This window comes from Anolis carolinensis, chromosome 4, assembly GCF_035594765.1.
Source record: "Anolis carolinensis isolate JA03-04 chromosome 4, rAnoCar3.1.pri, whole genome shotgun sequence".
NCBI lineage: Eukaryota > Metazoa > Chordata > Lepidosauria > Squamata > Dactyloidae > Anolis > Anolis carolinensis.
Window position 1 is genome coordinate 137,677,588 of NC_085844.1, and position 15,050 is coordinate 137,692,637.

The 15,050-nt window shown below is 41.8% G+C and overlaps 2 protein-coding genes across 8 annotated transcripts in view; one reads left to right on the forward strand and one right to left on the reverse strand.

Moving 5' to 3' along the window:
• The window catches only part of kiaa0232 (KIAA0232 ortholog), a 59,468-nt gene extending 56,581 nt beyond the window's left edge, over positions 1-2,887 (forward strand). For all 7 annotated transcript variants that reach the window (XM_008109068.3, XM_008109071.3, XM_008109070.3 and 4 more), the window contains one exon: positions 420-2,887. In XM_008109068.3, the coding sequence (XP_008107275.1) occupies positions 420-596 (177 nt within the window). In that variant the 3' untranslated portion in view covers positions 597-2,887. The remainder of the gene's footprint in view (positions 1-419) is intronic.
• Positions 1,361-14,886, reverse strand: cfap184 (cilia and flagella associated protein 184). The gene is made up of 3 exons (XM_062979514.1): positions 14,390-14,886; positions 10,072-10,855; positions 1,361-8,046 (listed from the first exon to the last, which is right to left on the reverse strand). Exons 1-3 carry the CDS (start codon positions 14,884-14,886, stop codon positions 7,501-7,503), a joined length of 1,827 nt encoding a protein of 608 aa, XP_062835584.1. The 3' UTR covers positions 1,361-7,500.
• Positions 14,887-15,050: the final 164 nt, after the last annotated feature.

Genomic DNA, 15,050 nt, shown 5'->3' on the forward strand with positions numbered 1-15,050 from the left:
TGGCCAAATGCTGCCTTGTGCCCTCTTCCAGTGCCAGCAGAGTTCTGTTGGAATCAACTCTTTGGCCTAAGTCCATTTGCTAGGCCAAATTCAGACTCATTGAGTTAGTGAGAATTGCATGAGAGTTGAATTTCTATTGAACACTGATTCAGCTGGGCTCTGTTTGGGGAATAACAATGGAAATCAAACCTTTGTTTGTAAATTAGGATACTTGCATGGAAATCTGTTAGTTTGTTTGAATGATTGATCAATATGCAGGGTTTCTTCCAGAACAAAATAACATTAAAACACAGTTGAATAAAAAAAGTTTTAAAAAATGTAAAATACGTTCATTTCTAATTTTTTTGTATTATTTCTGAACTATAATAACCTTTTCTCTTGCAAAACACTGACATACGTTTTCACATGAAAATCCTTAGGTCGCTTCTCTTCATGAAGCAAGATGTGCAGATCCTAATTCTGAAACAAAATCAAATGGTTTTAGGAAGAAGCTATACTCCAGTGATAGCTCCGGGTCTGAAGGCACAGCATCAGAAGGTGGAAATGGATGGACAGACCCTTGTGAAGAGGAGCTTTTCTCTCGAACTCACCTGTAAAATTAGATGATCTAGGAACAGCATGAGATGGGAAACTCTTCTAGAAGGCCTGAAACTCAATACTGAATTGAGTTCCCCCTTCAGTTAATGGATTCAGAAATGTATTTATCTTTCTCTTCTTGATATTTTATTTTCAATAGTTGGGATTCTAGTCCCATTGAAGGCTTTTCCCCCTCCCTCCAAAATGTTAGCTCCTTGGCTATTTGGACCTAGAGTAGATTGTGTTGTCGAATCAAGAATGGATGTGCATGTGATTTGTCTTGGTAGTATCACTGCTATTTTGCATCCTAGCTGCAGTTATTTTTATTTTTAACTGTAGCCCTATCAGTATTACTATCTTACTAGCATTGCAGTGTCTACAGCTATTCAGAGATTTTAACTTTCGGCACATTTAGGCTTTTAAGATTTGGGAGATAAATACTTAACACTGTAATCTATCAGTGCCTTTCTGAATGTGAGAGGAAAGCATGTATGGCTTGTCCTGTCTTTTAAGATCTCATAACATTGGAGTAGGAATACTAGGGCTGTGCTTTAGAGACTTTCAGAAACTGTGTTTTCTATTCTAAGTTCTCTCCTCTTAACTCATATAAATTAACACAGTTGAAACTATTGTTTGTTACCTTCTTGCTAGCAGAGATTATTTGCAGGCCTGAAAAAAGAAACACAATTTTCTTTTCCTCCTTGTTTTCAGGGCTTAGTGTTCCATCTTTTTCAGGTTTTAGTGTTGTAAAATAGATCATTAAACAAATGACACTACAGTCTGGTCCGAAGCACACTTAACTTTAATGGTACATTCTTGCAGGCATGCTTAAGGTTGTATCATTAATGCCCCTGGAGAAATTATGAACAGTGAATTTTGTCACAAGCTGCAGAAATTTGACCGAAACTATCTCAGAGTCAACATTCAATATTTTATATGCAGAAGGTTAGTATATCACCCAAAATCAATCCAGTGGCTCCTGCAGTTAGCTACTATTGTGGTTCTAATTTAGTAAAACTTGTAGCTAACTTTGTGTTCTGAGAGAATGTTAGGAGTAAGTTGTGTGTTGTGGGTGTGAGTGGGGAAAATGACTTACGTGTGTGATTGCAGTAGTGATTGTTGCTTTATGTGACCTGCTCTTAAAGTTTATTTTAACATAGTCAATGCATCTGTCAACTTGTAACTGTGCAAGACTATCAATTCCCTGTGCTACTAATGTATTATGCAAATCATAAGAGCCAGGAGGAGCAATATAGGTTTATACCATTTCATAGTTTTAAAAACTGATCTATACAATAACAGCATGTTTAAGACATCAGAAAGTGCAGAAAGTTTACTGTTGATTTGAAAATGCTAAGCCATTAATTTTAATAGGCAAGAAACTCCTAACAATTATAGTTGTTTGAAATGAAAAGCTGAACTGGCTTTCAAGTTTCATTCTGTGCTAGTTAGCTGAAATGAATTTGAGTTTTGTTGCCTTTTCTTGACTAGTACATGGACGTAAGATCTAGGATATCAGCAACTTCTAAGATTGCATGTATTCTTTCTGTTGAAACTTTGACTCCAGTGGCTTGGTTTGTACTTTCAAGGGAAATATTATTAACTGCTTTTAAGCTGCATTATTTTAGCTTTCATACAAAAAATCTTTCCAGTGTTGGGGTTGTTTGTTTTTTCTTATTTGAGATTCTGGATAGGTTTTTAAATATTTACTTTCTTCTGGAGCTTCCTTAAAAATGTTGTATAGCACATGCACTGAGAATATTGTCTGTCAACATGAAAGCAAAAAGAACGAAAACTGATGAATTCTAATGGTTTAATCCAACTAGAGTCATTGTTAGAATAATGAATGACCAAACGGGAATATTTGGGGGGGAGGGGGACCCACACCTTTTAACCTTGGCTTATTTAGATAGATATCTCAGTGAAAGGATGATTCATTATATTATGATTTAATATTTTAACATCTTTAAAAATGTACATGTTACATGTGTGGGCAATAACAAATAATATTTATTTGTTTCATAACTGAATGGATAAAATTCTGAAGCTTTCCAGTGAGAAGGTTGATGTGTGAGTTTGTGTTTTTGTTTCTCTGCAAGGATAATTTAAAAAGTGGAGATGCTAAAATGCACTGTGGTATGAAGCGCATTGCATATCCATAGCACTGAAGTATCAGTTTTTCATTCCTGGGCTGAATTTGTTTCTACTTTTTTGCTTCAAGTGGTTGTATTGTTCTGATTTCACATACACCAGGGTAACTGAATTTGTTTTTTGTGGAGTTACTAAACACCAAATAAAAGATAAAAGGACAGTTGCGTTGTTTTGTGTATGTTTTATCATACAAAATCTACCTTTAACGCAGCATTGACATAGATTTCATCCACCTAGTATGCTGAAGAACACAAAGCCCTGCTATCAAAGGATACTATTGCCAATACTTATTTATATTGGTGCACCAAGTACAGCCTTTCCTGTACCAAGATAACCTAGTGATAGTAGTCTAGGCACTAGTAACCTGCACATTAGACTACTGTAGTGTGCTCTATGTGGGACTGCCTTTGAAGATGACTTAGACGCTGAAGTTAGTGCAAAATGCAGCAGCTCAACTGCTGGCTGGAATACCATATAGGCAGCATATTGTGCTGATATTAAAAGAATTACACCGACTGCAGTACATTTCCAGTCAACATTCAAAGTGCCTGTGAGGACATTTAAAGCCCCAAGCCCTTGATACTTGAGGAACACCTCTTCCCATATGTGCCTGCCGGAGCCCCCAGATGGCGTAGTGGACTAAGTGACTTGAAGGTTGGGTTGCTGACCTGAAAGCTGCCAGGTTCGAATCCCACCCGGGGAGAGCATGGATGAGCTCCCTCTATCAGCTCCAGCTCCATGCGGAGACATGAGAGAAGCCTCCCACAAGGATGGTGAAACATCAAAACATCCGGGCGTCCCCTGGGCAACGTCCTTGCAGACGGCCAATTCTCTCACTCCAGAAGCAACTCCGGTTGCTCCTGACACGAAAAACAAAATACCGGTATGTGCCTGCCCAAAGATCAAAGTCTGATGGTGAGGTGAAGAGGGGGCTTCAGCTTCTCAAGTGAGGCACCCTAACTGGAATGCCCTCCTTCCACTGGAGGTCCAACTGGCACCTACACACATCATTTAGGGACCATTAATTCAACCCAAACCTAGTTTTGAAATCTTTCAAATCTTTTTTAATGTTTAGTAAGTGTTTAGCTTATTTAAATATTTTTAAAACTTTGTTACTTGTTTTATTACTTTTCATAAGCTGCTCAGAGATCTTTAATACAGTATAGGGTAGGGTATAAATATTTTAATACTATTGCCTTACCTTGCAAAATAAACATTGCACTGAACTTCTCAGAAGGGATTATCTCTTCAAGTTGGAAAGGAGAAATGAATTAGTCCAAAGCTACAGCTAGAAGAATGGAGTTCAGACCATAGAGGAACCAGTTGTTTCATCTTCCTTCCTGGCATTTTTTAATCTTCCCACCATCCTGACACATTTACTATACCTTGTGTTGTGCAGAACTCTGAGGCACAGATACTTCTTGAGAAACGCAAAGTGTCATAGTTCAAAATAATGCAGGGAGAAAAATGCACATTTTCTGATCTGGGGCTGACTTCAAAGAACTGCCGCTTCTGGAAGCTTTTCTGTTTGTTGAGACTCGGTAACAACCATCAACCTTCCATTTTTTACAGCAACGGGGAAAGGGGCTGGAGAGTACACGCAAATCACTAGCAGCATGAGACTGACCTCAATTATTTTTTCAAACTTGGCCAAACTTGATTAAAAGTATATTGTCAGTGTTGTACTTTTAGGTGACTCTCTTATATTGTCTATATTGACCAGATCGGTAGCCTGAACTGCATCTAATAACTTGAGAAATAAAATGTTTAGGTCTCTGGTGTGGGATGTATACTATTCTACATAATTGCTTTTGTTCAATAATCTCAAATTTGTTGGGATGCTGGTGGATTTAGTTCACCTGTTGTTGGGCCCCTCTCAGGGTCCAAACTACATGGACTTCCCAAGATACAGCCCCTCAAGCTGGAAATATCAAAGTACTTCCAACACAGAAATCATACACTGGTTTTGGGCAGTTGGAGGTACAATAGAATCATAACTGCTGTTAGAGTGCTGGGCTGTAGTTGACAGAGAAAAAAATCTATCTGCTGAAATCAGGAATAAGATTCAACTATTAGTGCATCCTTCAGTACACAAATAATGTCTTTTAATAAGAACAATTTCTTGAAAATAGACTATTTTATAGGTTTTAAAACTTAAAAACTGGTGCCTTCTGTATTGCAACTTGTAGTTTGGTTGAGCTGATCATTTGGGTGATTACAAGTTTACATGGGAAGCGTGTGCACTTCCCTGACTCCTTTCACCTTACTCATTTCTCTGTAAATAGTTGTAGTATATTTAACTTGTGCAGTACTTCTGCACTTAATTCCAAATATATTTGTCTCTGGTGTCTTTATATTTCACAACTTTCAGAATGACTTAGGCTTGAACAACCCATGCCCCCCCCCCCCCCCCGGTGTTTGGGACTAACTCCCAGAAGCCCTGGCCAGTGTGCCCAATGGTCAGGAATTCTAGAAGCTGAAGTCCAAAACACCTGAAAGGACACAAGTTGCCTAGGTTTTCCTGAATAGTGCATAAATGTTATTTTTATGTGTCTAGGGCAATCAGGTCAGAGAGGGAATATGGTCCAGGTTCTCTGCATATTTTCATAACACCATCTAATCACCTACAGTTTCAGACACATTTGCTTGGACAAGGATTGTCTCACCTTTCATCTCACTATGCAAAATAAGATATGAATGATCAACTCATGTCCATCTTTGTTAAGAGTTGTGTAGCCACTTGTTTTTTAAATCTACATTCCAGGGCTGTGCTAAGATCCATGGTTTTTCCAAATGTTTTAGCCACGCTAGTAAATTTTTTGAACAGTTCCATTAGTTTCATGTCAAGCCATTTTTGTGCAAGGGAACAGTCTTGGAGGTCAGCATTGTAACTGCAAAGGAAGCTGTTTCACTGTAGGTTTCTGTTGCATCTTCCCACACTTTGATTCTCTTTGGAGTTCTACGTTTTGTTGGACAGATTTGTGCTGATCTTATTCACTATTTTTTAAATCGGATCTCCATTTCATTCTACTTCTACTGCAATTTTTAAAAAAAGATAAACAAGCAAGATAACCAAATTGTGAACATATGTCTTGCCAACAATCTTCCCTAAAAAGCAGCTATATTTTCAGAAAGACTGTATACATTTTTCTCCAAAATAAGCAAGAAATAAAATTCTATAGTTTTAAGACTAAAATACCCCATGCCAGTAAATTACCGATAATATATAGTTTGGTTAAATACTACTGATGGTAGTTAAATTAATTTCCTCCCAATTAGCATTTTCAATATTATAACCAACTCTGTCACTTACAGGGGCAATCCAGCAAGAATGTTTCCCTACCATTCCCAGTGCTGCAGTAATTGTCTTCACTAAAAGAAGAATTTTCCCCTGGAAGACTAAAAGAAAGCATCCATTAACCACTGCTCTACATTTTAACACGGCGAAGTACGCTAACTTCTCTAGAGGATTCAAAAACACAATTCTACTGTTAAAATAAAAATATAAATAAAAATGTAATCTGTTTGTGAGGACCTCATATCTCCCAAACTACTTCACCGATTGCTACGAAATTTGGACACAACTTAGCATTTAAACTGACAAGGGTTTTAAGCTATTCACATGCTTACTATTACAAAGCAGTCACATCTGAGAAAGGTAAAACCATACCCCATAGCAACTGCCAATCAGGCTCATCCCTTAGCTACCGTCGTAACAGATAGCTCCTCTCCTTAGCAACAGCTAAGCAGTCTCCTCCCTTAGGAACCATCATAGCAGACAGCTCCTCTTAGCAAAAGTGCTAGCAATGGTCAAGCAGTCTCCTCCCTTTAGCAACTGGCATGGGTGGGGCCACAAGGAACAGCCAGGCCCGCCTCCTTGCCACTCAGTTCGGCTTGGCGAGTTATGTGAAGCCGAGGAGAGAGCAGAGAAAGAAAGAGATCTGTATCGATCCATCCATCTATGTTTACACTCAGAGGCAATCTTTAGAATTCTACGGTTTACAACAGGACATGGATTGCTTATCACATGGACAGTAATATGTTCTGTATTCCAGAGTCACCCAACCAGACAATCTTCATATTTGCCTTGATTATGAAACCACCACGAATATTGCCTATCCACAATCATTGTGAAATCACATATATCTGAAACCTGGTCTTTCTGCATCCTTTCTTTCCCATTGAACCAGATTGGGCCACAGCAACACATGGCTGGATACAGCTAGTTCTTTATAAAAAGCATTCTTCCCATATATATATATATATTTATTTGAGTTATTGACATAAATACAACAAAAGTGGGGGAACATCAGTTGATTTAGTAGAGAAAGTAAGAATGAGATTTGGAAGAGAAGGGGGAAAAAACCCCACAACCCAGAAAAAGCACCAGGGGGGTTCTAAAAAATTTGACATAAAAAGCATTCTTAAGACACTATTAAAAGAAGAAGAGGAGGGGGAAATGTATATTATTTACCACAAAGCTTGGTAGAAGAAAGAAGCCAGGATAGCTCAGAAATGGGTAGTAGAGCAGTACGTCATTGCCTCAAAGAGTTCCTGGGACAGAATCCCCTTTAAAGTTGAATCCACAAAGTATGCAATTTATCAGGTTTTTAAAAATAGTTTGGATAGTTCTAAACTAAGTGGATAAGGCTGATTTTACATTAAGGCACAATAATCTCTTGACCATAAATTCTATCAACAAACAAGTACATGTTAAGAGCTTAGTGCATACTCCCCAAAATCTTGTCTTTTTTACATTTAAACCATAGTAATTTACAATGGTAGAAAAGATGTCACCCCTTCGAGTTTCTTTTTGACTCCTTTGCATGAAAGACTGAGTCCAGCATGACGACGCTTCAGTATCTCTAGCCGCTCCTTGAGTGCCTCAGCAGCATTCACTTTGTTTTCATAGTCCCTCAACAACAGTGAATGCCCAAGTAAACCGCACTTTTGCTGAAGCCTCTCATTGTCCAATCGCAACTTATCCCGAGCCTGTTTAGTCTTAGTTAGAATCTCTCTCTTTTGCGCCACTAAAGCTTCAACTGCCATTAACTGGGATTTCTGGACTTGATTCTCTGCTTCCACAAACTGCAGCTTTTCTTTTACTTGAGATATGATTTGTACTGTGTTTGTAATCTTTCTCCGGAGCTTCAAAAGCTCCTCATTGCGTTCTTCAATCTTTTCATTGTAGGTTTGGTTCTCAATCTTCAATTGCTCAAAGTCTATTAAGTGCAGGCCTTCTGCCAGCTCCTCCTGGGCTTTTAGCTTTGCTTCAAGTTTTTGGATCTTGTGCTTCAAGTTTATATATTCTAGACGAACCTAGAATTAAAAAAAAAATCTGAAGTGAGGTCACAGAAGGGCTATCAGAATTACCGCAAAGTCTTTTATTCCTTACTAATCAACTGAAATCCCAGTTGCCTTGCAGCGTACCTGCTGTGAAAATCAACTGATGGTATTGAATGAGTATTTTCCTCCATTCATTGTGTTGTAGTTCCAGTTTTTAAAAACTTGGGGTGTTTGGCTACTTGATCATGTCTGCAATGAATACCTCTTGTAAAAACACTTTATTCCATATCCCCCAAAAGGCTCAACTAGCAGATCAGTTCAACTTATGAGAGCGAGGTGCTCCCTACTCCTCTTTTAAGAGATGCTCCAGAAGAGATGCTCCGTCTACATATTTTGAATTGCAACTCCCATCATTCTTGGGCATTAACGGTATTGGCTGGATGGATGAGACTTGCAGTCCAAAACATATGGAGAGTATCAGCTTGGGGAAGGCAGATGTATAAAGATAATTACTGATAAACTCTTAGACCTTTCTGATCTGAATAAATTAGTTCAAATTTCCCATTCCTGTTTACCTTGTGAGAGTGTATTTTCTGATTTGGCTTGTTAGGGAAACTTAATCACCCAAGCAAATATGGTGAAGAATGACATATGTGTGTGTGTGGGGGGGGGGGGGGGTGTCTCTAAATCTTCCCACAGCTTTTGATACCATCAGCAATGAGGAGATCTCTTGGCCCCCTTGCATGGGAGAACTTGAGAGATACTGTTATGCACTGCCTTTTGGACATTCCTGAAGTGTTGAGGAATTATTCTGAAGATTGTCATTCTATCTTTTTACATGTGAGGGACTTCACCTGTTCTCTGGAAGCAGAGATTGTTAAACCTATCCACTTGGGACCCCTTTTGGCCTGAGAAATTTGTACATGTCCCCGAGTGTATAGGTATAAAAATCAGCATTTACAAGACTTGCTGAATTGACTGATTTTCTTTTTTATGAAGTACAGCTGAAGCATCTTCTACAGAGTCTACTGTAAACACTGTACAACAGATCCCATACCCACTAGGTAACATTTCAAAACTTACTGTTGCTAAATTTTAGGGGTCCCAACATTGAGCTAAGAGGACCCTATTTAGGTTCAGGATCTAGTTTCAGAAGCAGTGCTCTTGAGTACACGCGTCAAACTCAAGGCTTGTGGGACAAATCCTGCTCACCAAGTCATTTTATATTGGCCCTACAGCCCGTTTTCCTTGTCATTAGACATCATGACTAGAGATAATGAGTATTGTGATACAGCAACATCTGGAAGGCTGCAGTTTGTTCTGTTTAGTTAGGAAAGCGTGTTTCAGATTTTGATACAAAGTTTGTGATATGATGTCCGACTTTCCCCAATCTCGGCTACAAGTGTAATTCCCATTATCCCCAGTTAGCATGGCAGACAATAAAAGTGATGGGAGTGATAAAATAACACCCAGAGACCCAAACCGGGTACAAACTACCTATTTTCTATAACTATACTCATGTAAAAATGTCTCAGGCTAGAAGGGATCCCAAGTGGAAACATTGTTGAAGAGTTTTCTGGGCTGTATGGCCATGTTCCAGAAGCATTCTCTCCTGACGTTTCCCCTGCATCTGTGGCAGGCATCTTCAGAAGTTGTTGAGGTCTGTTGGAAATCAGGCAAGTACTTCCAACATACACGGGTTATTTCTCCCACCATGAACATTCCACAGATATATAAACCCCACTTGACTAGTTTCCAACAGACCTTGCAACCTCTGATGATGCCTGCCATAGATGCAAATGAAAGGTCAGGAGAGGATGCTTTTGGAACATGGCCATACAGCCTGAAAAACTCAAAGCAACCCATTGTTGAAGACATTTTGCTGGAGAGTCTATACCAGTCATAGCCCTCCCTCCAGGGGTTTGGACCTCAAGTCCCACACTTCCTAACAGCAGTCCAAACCCCCTGGAGGGAGGGCTGAAATTGGCCCATGTCTGGTCTATCTAAAGCTCCTGCGGGGAGAGGGATGGAAGTGGAGTGAAGCAGAAGGCCACCCACCTCGGTCATCTCGTCCTCCTTGGCCTGCTCTCGGACCTGGATCTGGTCCACCTCCTTCTTGGCAGCCTGCTTGCCACCTAGGCGCCGGCCCATGGTGAAGACAGCCACCTCTTTCTTGGTGGCCTGGCAGGCCTGCCACTCGGCCTGCACCTTGCCCAGCTTCTCCTGACAGGAGTTGTGCAGGGCCTCAAGCTGCCTCTGGTACCAGGCGCCCTCGGCCACCTGCTGGGCGCGCAGCTCCTCCAGCATGGCCAGGTAGCGGCTGTAGCGCTGCTCTCGGTCAGAGATGTGCTGCTCCAGCTCAGAGGCAGCGGCGGCACGGGGGGCACCCTCCTTACCGCTTCGGCCCAGTAGCTCAGCCAGCTTGGCCTGAAGCTTGATGTTCTCGTTGCGGAGGCGGCGGCGCTCGGCTTGCAACTGCCAAAACTCCTCGGTCAGCTCCTCCCGGCGGCGCTGCTCCTCAGCCCGGCGCGCCACCAGCTGCTCCTCGGTCTCCCGCTCTGGCGACAGGGCCTCTGTGCTCTCTGGGGTGGAGCCCGCCGAAGGGCCGCGAATCTTGTCCAGCTCCCAGAGGCTCTGGCTGATGCGTTGGCCCAGGTCGGCACCCAGCAGGAGCAGGGAAGGCTCCTTGGCCTCACCTTCCGCAAAGGTTACAGAGGTGGGCAGCTCGGGCTTCGCTGGCTGGGGCAGGAGCAGCGTTGGTGAGGGCTCCTGTGACTCCTCCTCCGCTGCAGGCTGGGACTCTCCCTTGCCCCCGTCTTTCTCTCCCTCTCCATCTCCTTCTCTTTTTGGGGGAGGGGGAAACAGTTTATTATGGTTATGGTACATAATAGAACAACAGATCATAACAGATATAACCAAGTAACAATAATTTTGATATATACATGCATATCTACATTAGCCAATCAATTAGTTATTTCTGACATTAAATGCATCTTAATACCAGTAACTTAACATAAATCATTTAGTCTTGCTATTTCTACATGTTATCCACTATTTTCAGTCTATACTTTCTTCTCATTTAATTTTTAAATATAAGAGTTCATGATAACATTCAAACAATATGCAACATATTACAGACCATACACACAACTGAAACCTCTATCCCCCACAAATTAAAACCTCTTTCCCACAGCTGTGCACTCTTCTCCATGACTTCCGATGCTGAAGGACTATTTTATTTATTTATTTATTTACTACATTTATACCCCGCCCTCTATGAGCCTTTAAGCTAATTTATCCTTGTTCATAGTAATCCTAAATTCCTAATGGAGCTCCTCTATGTTACTGACTCTCCATTCAGATATGCTATGGCCAACTTCTATTTTTACAAAAACTCCTCATTACTTTTGTTCCTCCTCCTATTGTGTGTGACCATTAGCATATATTCCTGCATTCTTTCTCCCCAACCTTTTTTAGTTAGACTTTTTTCTCCTTTCCAGTCTTTGGCTATGGTTAATCTTGCCACAGCAAAGCTATATTGGTATATTTCTTTGTCCTTTGGATTATTGGTTTCTCTATGTAAACCTAATATAAACAGCCCTGGGCTTTTCTTCATCTTATTATGTAACATTTTGTCTACTTAGTTACTTTATCCCAAAATGCTTGTATGGTCTCACAGGTCCACCACATATGGAAGAATGTCCCTTTCTATTTCCTTCCAGCAATAATAATAATAATAATAATAATAATAATAATAATAATAATAATATATTTTTATTTTTATATCCCGCTCCCATCTCCTCAAGGGGACTCGGGGCGGCTCACATGGGGACAAGCTCAGCATCATCAAACATTAAAACAGTCATAATTTATCATTTAAAACAATATAAAACAATAAAAACAACATAACAGCATAAAACAGCATAAACATATCCGTTCCTTCAAACCTAAGGGTGAGCGTGTGCAGACTTTATGTGAGACTTGAGAATAATAATATAGGGCGATCAGGGAAGATTACAAGATTAAAATCAACAAGAGTGAGGGACATTGATAAAGTGCAATAATTGTGACAAGTTAATATCTAACTGGAACTATTCATTCGAAGGTGCATTAATACAGCCATATTTTAAGGTCCTTATGAAAGGTGGACAAGGAAGGTGCCAATCTGATCTCCCTGGGGAGGGAGTTCCAGAGCCGAGGGGCCACCACCAAGAAGGCTCTCTCCTTTGTCCCCACCAACCGCACCTGAGACGGAGGCGGAAACGAGAGAAGGGCCTTCCAGGAGGATCTCAAGGTTTATAGGGGAGGAGGCAATCACAGAGATAAGCAGGTCCTGAGCCTGCTTATCTCCGCCTGCAAACACCTTATTGTCATTTATCTATTTTTGCCAATGTTGTTGGGGTGATACAGCATCTATAAAACATTTTGTATTGATTCTCCCTAATTGATCCAGATAGCGTAAATTTGAATTCTAAACGGTTTGAATCCTGCCTACCTTCGTGAAAACATTAGCGCGGACCCTAAGATCTGCCAGGGAGGCCCTTCTGTCGCTCCTGCCACCATCACAAGCACAGTTGGTGGGGATGAGGGAGAGCACCTTCTCAGTGGTGGCCCCTCGGCTCTGGAACTCCTTCCCCAGGGAGATTAAGCTAGCAGCCACTCTATCCACCTTCTTAATAGTTAGGCCCCTGTCAATGAAAGCTCATCCCAAACTGGCCATTACAGTGAGCTCAACATTTTACCCCAGCCCCAGTACTCTTTGCAGAAGCCCATGCCCAGCCCTCTCTGATTTCTGATCCAGCCCACGTTTGAGATGTTTGTTTGGATTTACTTTAATTGTTGTTTTTATATTCTGCTGTTTTTAATTGTTTAGATTGTTTACATGTGTATTATGTTTTAAATGATGTTTTTCGTTCTTAAATTTTGTTACTGGGCTTGGTCCCGTTTGTAAGTCACCCTGAGTCCCTTCGGGAAGATGGTGGCGAGATATAAAAATAAAGTTATTATTTATTATTATTCCATAGGTATTCCCAGTTATCCAATTCTGTTGTTATACCTAGATCCTTGTCCCAGGATATTATTATTGTCTTGACTCTATTGTCCTCCATGTTGTAAATTAATATATATTTGTATAATCTGGAGATTAACCCTTTGTTTTCCCTTTCCCATATTCTTTCCGATTTTGATTTTTTGGTTGCAAATCCCACTCTCACATCTTTTTTATATCTTTCATACAGTTGATGATAGCGAAACCAATAATTAATCTCCAATTCTTTCTGCCCTTTTAATTTCCACTTTTCATTTTCTCTAATAAGGTATTCTTTATATGGGTTGCTGTGAGTTTTTTGGATTGTATGGCCATGTTCCAGAAGCATTCCCTCCTGACATTTTGCTCACATCTATGGCAGGCATCCTCAGAGGCTGTGAGGTATACTGGAAACTAAGCAAGGGAGATTTATATATCTGTGGAAGGTCCAGGGGAAAATAAATAACTTGTCTGTTGGAAGCAAGTGTGGATGTTGTAATTAATCATCTTGATTAGCATTTCAATGGCCTTGAAGTTTCAAGGCCTGGCTGATTCTTGCCTGGGGAAATCCTTTGTTGGGAGGTGTTAGCTGGCCCTGATTGTTTCATGTCTGGAATTCCCCTGTTTTCTGAGCGTTGTTCTTTATTTACTGTCCTGATTTTGGAGCTTTTTAATACTGGTAGCCAGATTTTGTTCATTTTTGTGGTTTCCTTCTTTCTGTTGAAATTGTCCACATGCTTCTTGATTTCAATGGCTTCTCTGTGTAGTTTGACATGGTAGTTGTTTGAGTGGCTCAGCATTTCTGTGTTCTCAAATAATATACCGTATCCAGGTTGGTTCATCAAATGCTCTGCTAAGGCTAACTTCTCTTGTTGGGTTAGTCAGTAAATAAAGAACAAGACTCTGAACAAGGGAAATGCCAGACATGAAACAATCAGGGCCAGCTAACACCTCCCAGCAAAGGATTCCCCTGAGACAGGAATCAGCCAGGCCTTGAAACTGCAAGGCCATTAAATGCTAATCAAGGTGATTAATTACAACATTCACACCGGCATCCAACAGACAAGAGTTCTTTCTCCCACCCTGAACATTCCACTGATATATAAACCTCACTAGCTTAGTTTCCAACAGACCTCACAAACTCTGAGGTTGCCTGCCATAGATGTGGGCGAAACGTCAGGGGAGAATGCTTCTGGAACATGGCCATACAGCCCGGAAAATACCCAACAACCCAGTGATTTCGGCCATTAAAGCCTTCGACAACATATTTTTATATGTTTTTGCTCTTAGGGTTAGTCTTGTAAGCGCTTCTAGTGGCCTCAGCCAAAGGAGGGGGGGTTGATTCCATACTTTTTCAGTATTTCTTTCAAAGTTCCCTCTTCTTCTCCTTCTCCTTCTCCGGCCGGCTTCTCCTCGGGCGGCGCCTCTTCGCTCGGGGCGGCTTCCTCGGGGGGTTTCGGCTCCTCCTCCTTCACCTCCTCCTCCCCTCTTTCAGGCGCCGGCAGCTCCCCTTTCCCTTCCTGCTCTGGGCCTTCCAGTGCCCCTCCGCCTTCTGGGACTCCCTCCGCCTTTCCTTCCACGGCGGCCCCCTCTGCCTCCGCTTCTCCCTCGGCCGCTGGAGGGGGTTCTCCATCCGGGCCCTTTTCCACCGACGCCTCAGGGAGAGCTGCCTCTTGCTCCTCGGCCGGCGGAGGACTGGCCACCACCACCGCCACAGGCACCTCCGCCTCTGAGGAGGACTCGATAACGGCTTTGGCCTCCTCCGCCTTCTCCTCCTCTTTCTCCGGCTCGGGCCCAGTCAGAACCGCGGCCTCTCCCTCCGCCGCCGCCGCCTCCACCTCTTCCATGCCTGCCTTTCTCTCAATCTGACGGGCCTCGGCGCCTCTCCGTCGCTAGGCAACAGCGGCTCCGGCTCCGCGCGCGCGGTTGCGAGGGGAAACGCATCCCAAACCTCGACGCTGATTGGTCCTCTCCGCGCTCGGGCTCCTCATTGGCCGCGCGCCCTCCCTCC

Bases quoted from the DNA above. Each gene is read 5' to 3' on its own strand.
- cfap184 (XM_062979514.1), bottom strand. From the start codon at position 14,886: ATGGAAGAGGTGGAGGCGGCGGCGGCGGAGGGAGAGGCCGCGGTTCTG. The intron at 10,856-14,389 runs GTATGGAATCAA...TCCCCCAAAAAG, and splicing joins TTGAAAGAAATACTGAAAAA to AGAAGGAGATGGAGAGGGAG. The intron at 8,047-10,071 runs GTGGGTGGCCTT...TTTTAATTCTAG, and splicing joins AGGAGGACGAGATGACCGAG to GTTCGTCTAGAATATATAAA.